The 10,502-nt window shown below is 36.9% G+C and overlaps 1 protein-coding gene across 1 annotated transcript; it reads left to right on the forward strand.

The window, feature by feature from the left end:
• Positions 1–311: 311 nt before the first annotated feature.
• On the forward strand, positions 312–4,864 carry LOC144956345 (fucolectin-4-like). The gene is made up of 3 exons (XM_078886841.1): positions 312–333; positions 1,891–2,469; positions 4,794–4,864. Exons 1-3 carry the CDS (start codon positions 312–314, stop codon positions 4,862–4,864), a joined length of 672 nt encoding a protein of 223 aa, XP_078742967.1.
• The last annotated feature ends 5,638 nt before the right edge of the window (positions 4,865–10,502 follow it).

The raw sequence follows: 10,502 nt of genomic DNA on the forward strand, positions 1-10,502 counted from the left end.
TCTGAGGTTCGATCCCTAGCTGAGGTAATCTGATTTTGAGATGTTTTTTTTTTCCTGTATTTTTCTTTCTGGTTTTGTCTGGTACCTTTCATACATACTTGTTCAGATCTAAATCTATTTTTTAACGTTAACGTAATTACCAAAAATTTTCTATCTGGTCTATAAAATTACCTCCAGTTTTATGGTCTCCCTTTTTACAATTTTTAGTTGTCAAGATGATGGTTGCCAATGCATTGATTATCGTGCTTGTTATTTTATCATTGGATTGTGTGTTGACTTCACTTGTGAACGTTGCTTTGAGAAAGCCCACAATGCAACAAAGTCGAGAACAGAGTAAGTGGATGTGTCAATCTCATATATTAAGTACTGTTCATTATTTTTACAGTCCAATGCTTCTAGCAGCTTATTATGACTTCGAATTGTATTATTTGCTGTTATTCTTACATTCATTTTTGTCCAATAATTCTCATAGCATGAAGCAGATAAGTAATATCTTTATAAAGAATATTTTAAGGAGCTTGCCCTTCAAAGGGTGACAGTATAAGAGAATGATTCTCGTGTGGAAACATCGATTGTTCAAACCATGATACATTCTTTGTTCAGGTCTCTCTCTCTCTCTCTCTCTCTCTCTCTCTCTCTCTCTCTCTCTCTCTCTCTCTCTTGTGAATCAAAACACCTTGTATTTTTTCACCTAGCCCTCTTTTTAATTATGTATATTACGTGCAGATGACTTGCGAGTAGAATACACATCAAAAGTGTTTGCTTTGGGTATTGAAGCATAAAAAGAATTATAGATGATAGATACTGATCCAGTTGGAAATATTTCATTTTTAATTTATTAAAGAGCTCGCATGGCAGAGTTCGCCATTAGAATACGCATTTTTAACACTAACGTGTATGTTGTTTTTATGGCTCTGAAACATGACCAAAGCAAAACATACAAGCCTTCTTCAATTCCTATCAGAGACAAATTCTAAAAATTGTATATCCAGAAAGAATTAGCAAGGAGGAGTTGTGACATAATGCAAATGGGGAGCTTGTTTTATTTTTGATCTTTAGAAATCAGAAAGACATCACGTCATATATACGAACAGACTTTGATCGGGAGATCCAATGAGAAAGAGAAACTAATGTACTGAACGTTAATTGAAGGAAATCTAGAGATATAGAAAACCTTGATAGAACTAGGATGGCCAAGGAATGAATCAATTTGTTGAATCACTTTTAGCCAGTGCAATTACTTGTGCGATGACGCTCAGCTTCTGGCCTGTTACTCCCCATTTTCAGTACCTTTGTGGCCGGTGTAATTTAAGAAAAGCGTTTTATTCACATTCTTTAGCACGCTGTGATGTAAAATTATGAGGATATAGTCGGTAACAGCGTCTTTTCTGTTTATAAAAATGCAATAGCGTAATGTCTCATCCTACAGATTAAGTTTGGGTCCTGGCTTTAGACCGTTTGTAGAGCAAATTGAACATATTTAATCGATTTTACGCCAAATGAATGCCTTATCTTGAATGTTTGTTTGTTTGTTTGTATTTTGTTTTGTTTTCATTTGGGTTTTTTAAAATCAAAATACGCATATCAACATTATGTCCCTGAAATTGTCCATTAACAGTCTTTTCGCCGGTTTCAGTTATCCTTACGTTATTTTCTACGTTATTTCCAAAGTTATTATCTATCTCCTTTTTCACATTATGTACCACGTCATTTTATCACACCATACAGTTATTCTTTTTTAGTCATTTTCAACGTTTCTATTGCCATTATTGAGCATTACGACTTGTAAGTGCGATACTTATTTTGTTCCTCTCACCCGATACAATTTCAAGAATTACAAACTATTGTCTTTGACTATTTCTCTCTAGATTCTTTTTTATTTATCCCCAGCCTCATATAAGGCAGTTTATGGTAATACTAACGGGAAATATAAAAGAAAGTCATGTACACATACAGAGAAAAAACAGGTAAAGCTGTGGTGGATTGTCGATCTTCTCCAAAACTACAAAATTTATACTGTTCGAATCACTAACAGAAATGAACGTCATAAAAGGTTACAGAACTTTTCTGTATACGTCACAACATCAAACCCTGTGCCAATTCTGAAGAAAAAAACGTGGCTCCCGGGTAAATTGTGCTTGTATCACCGGAACGTTTTACCAAGATTTTCTCCTCAAGAATTGAATTGCACCTCCACTAAAACACTGATCGGTCGATATGTCTATGTGTGGAAAGAGGGTCATAATGCATTGTCACTTTGTGAATTTGAAGTGATGGTATCTGACTCTCCAAAAAGAAAATTTGCTTCAAGTAGTCTTGTCCACTCCGGCGAAAAAAGTTCTTTAGATCCCATTTACAGAGAAGTTAAAGAATTAATGCTCGATTCGTATTGTTTGCTGATCTGCATGTTTGTGTCGAAGCCTCAGAATGAAGCAACGCATTTCCAATTTAATAAATATTCAGGGGAATGTGAGTGTCTTCAATTTAGCGTATTTATGAAGGCTAATCTCAGTCTGTCTTCAGATAGAGAATTCGATATCTATGAGATTACAGACAATGGATACGGCGACATCTGATCCTAATAATCATATCATCCTATTTCTGGACAGTTACATGTGTTAGAGTTTCCACTTCTTCATTATAAAACTGACCAACCTTTGTGAAACTTAGTATTACCGTTGATGTGCACACACAGACTAAAGACTCTTGCCTTTAAAACTTATTGCTAACAAAAGCATACAATATGTACTTAATGAATGCTTAGAATACCAACGTTATCATTGCTTTATGTTATTTAATAACCTTTATCTTTTGCGTTATGAGTTATCAACTAACAGCACGTCTATGAATGCCATCGACGAATTCTATTGTGGTTTCCCTTTATTATACCTTCTCACACCAGCTGCATAGGCCTTTTAAATGACACTCTCAATTTTACTCGAACTTAGTTTTTTAAAATTCCATTAAAAAAGGTTATATTGCTATTATAGAATCGAGCCCAGAACCCACCAGGTAAGGTACAATCGTCAAAGTGGGTGAGGGACTGTATGCAACAACTCCAAAGAAATTTTTTCCACAGTGATATCTTTCCTCAGTCCCTTTTCTCAAAACTTCTTGGAGTCCGAAGGAAACCAATAAACATCACTGCTGTATATAAAAACGATAAAAGTCAGATGGAGCATGTTTTTTAAATTCTCTTTTACAAATCTCTTAGAATTGAAGTCTCCTTATGGCATCTTAAATCTTCTAGCAGTAGTAAAATAAAATACAAAATTGATTTTAGAAATATGTCGTTGCTTAACTTAGTTTTTTTTTTCGAACTCAACCGCAAGATATATACAAGATTGTAGCTTTCCTGATAGACATCTGGCAATAGTTATAAGATTTAAGGAAAGTGAAAGTAAATATGGGCTTTAGACTTGAAAACTGCAAATTCACAAGTTTGCTGTTTTGTGCTCTGTATATTCATTATGAAAAACTGTAAGAAAATCGTTACAAAATCTTTTATAAGCTTTTCATTAGTTCTGCCGTTTTATTAAAGAACACGTATGTGCTATTTGGTTAACATTGCATATATTGTGTTCTTAAAAGCACCGGCAGAGTTGTACTGGAGTGTTATGTACATGCACATCTATCGTTAACTTGACGTTTGATTTGCCTTCTACCTCAGGTCAATACTGCAGTAGTTTAGTGATCACCACAGTAAGAGTGTGCTGTAATTTCTAGTATAGAAAGTTTTAATGTTTACAAAAAGCAAACAAAAGAATAAAATCTAAAAAGTGGGGTGGTTGAACGGAACATGCCTCTTTGTGGTCTTGTTGTATGACACTCGCTTTCGGATCGGAAGGTCCTCGGCGCATCGTTGAGTCGTTGAAAAAGGCTATTTACTCACATTCTCTCACCCTACTCAGGTGTAAAATGAGTACATGGCCGTTGACAGCATTGTCTCTGTCAGAAAAAATTGAAATATCGCCTAACAGGCGTCAGTTTTGTTCTAGATGTTACGTGCTGCTGTTGGTGAGGGACCCCCTGTAAAGCGCTTTGAGCACATTTAGTGGACATTATTCTATATAAAAGCTCAATATATAAGATTATATTTCCATTAAAAAACGTTGGAGTGGTCAAAGAAGGGAATTTCAGTTCATCAAAAATATAAAGAAAGCATAGATCGGCTTTCTCTGAGCTATGACATTTTTTGATCACTCATTTGCGGACTTACACAGTACGACAACCTGCACTAAGCCTTGCTATTTTCCGGTCTCCAATGTTAGTCTCACAACCAACCCTGCATTGTGCGGTCAAGAATAAAGTAAATAGCAATTGAATAACGTTCATTAGACGACCGAGATAGGTTGTCAACACACGATAGCCTAACAACAGGCTTGAAAATAACTCATTGTCGCCTTAACCCTTTCCTTACCAGCCATTTTCAGAATATTTCCCAAAATTTCACACGCACCCAACACAAATTTAGTTTTTTTTAGAACTCAAACTAAAAAGCAACAAATACATTCTATGCATAATATTGATCTGCAAAATGAACTCTACAACACAGTGCCACGTTTTTATATTTATAATAAAACATTTTTCTTTAAATTGTGTGATTTACAAAAGAAATCTAAATGGTATTAGTGCTGGTTTGATCATAACAAATGTGACGATTTTCCAATAAGTGGTAAGGAGAGGGTTAAGCCAGTTTTCCACTGAGGCTTACGCTTGTTCTACACCAATCCCAACCCACGTTTAAAATTTACTTTTTTATAAATATCAAATTTTACATTATATTTTTGTAGATTACATGAAAATATTTTTAACGGATAATGAGAAGGACAATAAAAGAATTCTTTATGACATTTCTTTATGATATATATTATGGTATTTTTAACTGAAATACATAATGCTCCAATGAAAATAAAATATAACAAATGTAAATACAATGCATTAATTATGATATATGCAATCATTGGAACAGTAAAAAATAATTAAATCCTTAAATCTGAAGGACATACATAATATATTTCATATAATAATAAGTATGTAGCAATAAGTATAATGATATTATTTGACTGAAAGACATGAAATATCATTAAAATATGGAGGCAAATCGCTGGATCATACAATCAATCAAGGTAGGAAACAGGACTAAAGTTTGAAATTGTCAACATCCACCTGACTGATGTCCATCCACCTCCAAGCAACTGCAGCGCATATCAATCTGGCGAACGCAAAAGTGAGTTTTAAATCGTTAATGGGGAGGGAAAAAAATTAAGATAAAACAAGCCACAGTTGGTAAACTGTATGGCCTGCATCTATAAACTACAAAATTACTCATTACAGTAAATGTGAATGGGTGTTTTCGCAACCTGGAATATGAGATATAGAAATTGTGTAATTTTGAAGGAATTAAAATCACCTTAAAATTCTACTGTTGTTCAATTTGTTATTTTTAATGTATTTGAGTGGTTTGTGGTCCGTTTCAAGAACAAATGTTTTCAGTATAAGAAATCTGCTGAATGATTTCAGACTGACAATTATTCCCAAGCATTCGCGTTCTATCACTAAATATCGTGTTTCACTGCCTAGAAGATTCTTGCTTGTGTACTGGCATGGCATTAGTGTACTAATGTAATAATACACCTTCAATTCCGTTTCAAGATGCATCAGTTCTAACATAACTTTTTACTTACATCTGGCAAATTTAATATTGGTTCAGAACTTAGAGCTGATTTAAATTTATTGAAGTTAACCTAATGTTGAAAAATGGCCTGGTATATCTGATAGTACGACTTGGTGTTTTCCAATGAGTGTCTTGTTTCTATGACGAGTCCAACTTTGTTTTAATGTTTACGTCATCAAGAGATTCATTTTCCCTATATAATGGGCTAGAGAGAGCTCTCCTTCATCTTCTTCCGATCCAATGATTAGACTGACGCTCGCGTTTTCGCTTTGAACATTAGTGAAAACCAACGCGGGATTACATTCATCATTTTGTTTGAGCATGTTGATGTGTACATGTTTAGTTTGGTCACCCATTTTAATATCATAGTTTGCTCCTGATCTAACTGGGGTTACCTTGTATGGCCCTTTAATAGTTAACAGACGTTTCTTAGTGAATCGGGCTAAATTACTAGTACCTGATCTCCTGTGTTGAATTTTATAGCTTTGCTTTTTCTATCAGCGTAATGTTTGTATTTTTCTACTTTTTCACAGGCGGACATTTGTGCAAGTTTGCATGTGGACTCAATCCAATCTTTTAGGTTGTTTACGTAGTCGTATGCGAACATCGTTTCTCTTCCTTTACTTGTTTCTTCTTTGCAAAGATCTGCAACTATATCGTTTGGACCTCTCGGTGCACGACCGTACATGAGTTCGTAAGGTGAGAATCCTGTTGATTCTTGTAGCAGTTCTCTGTACGCAAATACTGCTGAATACCGAAAACAACCGAAATCTACCGAAATCCACCGAAATCCACCAAAATTTACCAAAATCCACCGAAATCTGTTCAAGTGAGCAGTGAACCAGATGAAAAGGGAGAAGGGCACCGGTGGGGATTGAACCAGAGACTATGGAAGGTGAACACCAGTGGGGAATAAGCCTGGGACTGTGGGAAGGGGATCCCAGTAGGGAATAAACCCGGGAAAATGAGAGGTGGACACAATTGGGGATTGAACCTGGGACTAGGAGACGCAAATTGGGGTGAACCCGGGACTATGGGAGGTGACACCAATGGAGTGTGATCCCGTTGTGATCCCGTGACTACCCAAGGCAAACACCACCTGGAAGTGAACCTGGGACTGTGGGAGTGGACACCAGTGAGGATTGAACCCGGGACTAGAAGAGGTGGAAACAAGTGGGGAGTAAACCTAGGACTATGAAAGGTGGACACCGGCGAGGAATAAACCTGGGACTATGGGAGGTGGATACCAGTAGGGAGTGAACCCTGGAGAATGGGAATTGGACACAGTTGGGGAGTGAACCCGGGACTTTGGTGTTTGATATCAGTGGAGAATTAACATGGGACTATGGGAGGGTGAGACAATGTGTGGTGAACCCGGGACTATAAGAGGTTGACACCAATGGAAAGATCTAGAGACTACCTGAGGATGACACCATTGGGAAGTGAACCTGGGACTGTGGGAGGTAGACACCAGTGATGATTGAGTCGGGACTAGGAGAGGTGGCACCAGTGGGGAGTGAACCAGAGACAATGGGATGCCGTCACCTGAGGGAGTGAACCGAAACCCCCAGCAATTGGTAGACACTGGTGGGGAGGGAGCCCGGGACTATAATAGAAAGCAATAGAATATAAACCTGGGGAAAATGAGATATGGACACCAGTGAAAAATAATCCTCAGACTATCTCAGGTGGGCAACAGTGGGGAGTGAGCCCAGGACTGTGGAAGTGGATGGCGAAGATTACAGGATGTAGACACACCAGGTTCACTACTCCTCATTGGTGTCCATTATTCTCAGGTTCACTCTACTCTGGGTGTCCTCTTCCTTACCCATGGGTTCACCCCCCCCCCCTCGCCCAGTCGTAGGTTTACTCCCCACTTGTCTTCCCCTCCCCTGGTACTAGGTTAACTCCCCAATGGGGCCCACCTCCGATATCCCCTGATCATTCTCTGTTTATATCCACATCTCTGAGTCTCGGATTCGCTCCCCACCGGTGTCCACCATCCATAGAATTTTGATATTTAGCAGTACCCCTTGTAAATACCTATCCCATTTTTGTGGGATTTTCTGAGCAAACTTTACGGAGAATTGTTTTTACCGTCATGTTCATTCTTTCAAAAAGACCATTGGTCTCTGTGTGTCATGGTGTTGAGAATCTTTATTTGATTCCCATTAGTTTCATGGTCTCGGCAATGATGAGCGAGGTAAACTGAGGCCCGTTTTCTGATAATATCTTGGTAGGTATATATACCTAAGCGTGGAAATATAGTCATGAGTGCTTTGGCTATATGGTCTGTTGTCGTGCGACCGCCTCTGACCAGCGTGTGGTATAATCAACCAGAGTTAAAATATATGATATTTCTATCAGACTTCGGTAAAAGTCCAATTTAATCTGTCGTGCACCGCGAGAATAATTTCTCTATCGAATGTATCGGCATTAAGGGGTGTTTTGGCACTCTACCTTTCGCAGCTAGTTTTTCACAGGTATCGCATAATTTAACGTATTTGGGAACATCATTTGTTAAACCTGACCGTGTGAGTGGTCCAGAGATTCTTTTAAGAGTTGACGAGCTACATGACCTGACGCAATTGAATCGTGTGCAATAGCTAGTATTTTGTCACGGTGGAGAGTTGGAGCTACAATTTGTTTGAAACACTTACTGCCTTTTGTTATTGATCTATACAGTGTATCGTTTTCAATACTGTATTTTGTTTTTGAGTTTGTAATTTTGTTAACAAGCTTAAAGTAAGTTATTATGGAATAAACTTCCTTCTGTGCTTTAATAAAATCATTGTGATCAAAACGTTGTGGTTCTTTTAGGAAAGTCATCGGTGACTTACTTTTTGAACATATATCTAGTTTCTGCTGGGCAAGCTATTTGTTGCGCAAGTTTTAATTGTTCAACATTTTCAGCATTGTCATTAAGATCGTTTATATTACCAATTAAGGTAGGGGGCCCCAATTTCATACGTAAACTTACAGTTCACAAAATTCGTTTCAACACTCATCATTTTGTAAAATTTTAAGGGTTCGGAAAAGTCGGTGTTTTTGAGTTTTAGAAACTTCTGATCTGTTAATAATAAATATCCTTTTATTCCAGATAACTTTTCTGTTCGGTCTATGCCATATGTCTTGCATTTCAGTCCTGAAACTAATAAGAAAATTACTAAGACACACTTTCTAGACACCGTTTAAAATCATTGCACATCTAATGAAGGAGGTAAATTTTCCGGTTAAATTTAGCGACATCTCCAGATATATATATATATATATATATATATATATATATATTGTCTTACCAAAACGTAAATATAACCCTATTTTCATATTTATGAATATGAATTTAATTTTCTTGCATCTAAACGAACCCGAACGACGTATACTTGCAGGTCTGATAACAAAACTGTTATGGGGATATTGTTGTGATTGAAATACTCTCCATCCAACACACACTCCAAAACAAATATTTAGGCCCAGTTACCAGACCTGCGAATATGACCACGTTGATCCTGATCAAATATACCCTTTAAAATGGTGTTTCGTGTATTTAAACTATTTTTTTTTGGCAAAACCGGGAACAATGTGAATTGTGGGAGAATGGCTGAAAAAAATATTGCTTATATATTATTCACACCGCTCAGTTGTTTAAAAGATTTTACAAGGCACGTCCTCCATTGTGCTTGTTATATTTGACAGATGACAGTTAGAAGAATTTTAACCACTTAACGGATATACTCTGTCAAATCTCGTATCTAACAATTGGCCAGAAAGTTCGTGTTCAAACATCGATCGATTTAAACGGCTTAAAAACTAACAAATTTGAAATGATCAAATGGAGAGAAGGCCACGGACTGGTTTAAGTAAACACAAAGTAAACAGATGATTACTAAACAAAAAACACAAAGATCATATCAGTAAATGGAAAGAATCTGAAGGACGTAGACAAATTTACATATTTGGGTAGCATCGTTTCAACATCTGGAGGAACAGATGAAGACATAAGACATGGATTTTTCACCCTCAGACTAATATCGACATCAACAAATTATCACTGAAAAAGAAATTCAGAATGCACTACACCCACGTACAAGCAGTCCTAATGCATCAGAAACAGCGAGAGTGACAAATACTCTTTGCAAAAAAATTCTAACCTTCACAAACAGATGTCTTCAAAACATACTTGGTATCAGATGGCCAAATAAAATCAGTATTACATACTTGTAGTTAATAGCTGGACAAGAGGAAATTAACAAACAAATCTCAACAAGAAAATGGAAATGGAATGGTCACAATTTCAGAAAATCAACAACAGACAATACGAGAGAAGATGTGGACTGGAACCATCAGGAAAAAAAAAGGAAAGTTGGGAGGCCAAAGAAAACGTGGAGAAGGTCTTGTGAGGAAGAGGTGGGGTGGCTGGCATGTCCTGGGGAAAGAGGAAGAAGAAGACACAGAACAGAATAGGGTGGAGATGTACTGTTCAAGCCCTATGAGTTCCATACGGACTGTAAAGGATTAAATGATGAAATGATGAAATGGAATGATGAGAGCGTCAATAAAAATTTGAGATGGTTTGATTTCAATACGTATCATAAGTTAAAAGACAAACAAAACAATTTCAAAGGCACTATTCTGTCAACTCTGAAAAAAAACATTTTTAACATTTTGGCCAAGTACGGTGTCCTTCATCTATGGGTCAATTAAAAGAAAACTTGATCTTTTATAAAGAGCAATATCCACTAAATGTGTTCAAAGCGATTTACAAAGGGTCCCTGACAAACAGTAACGCCTATTATGTACAACGCGACATGACTCCTGTTAGGTG

Source organism: Berghia stephanieae, chromosome 11 (genome assembly GCF_034508935.2).
Source record: "Berghia stephanieae isolate SIO BIC M18660-M18661 chromosome 11, UCSD_Bste_1.3, whole genome shotgun sequence".
Classification (NCBI taxonomy): domain Eukaryota; kingdom Metazoa; phylum Mollusca; class Gastropoda; order Nudibranchia; family Aeolidiidae; genus Berghia; species Berghia stephanieae.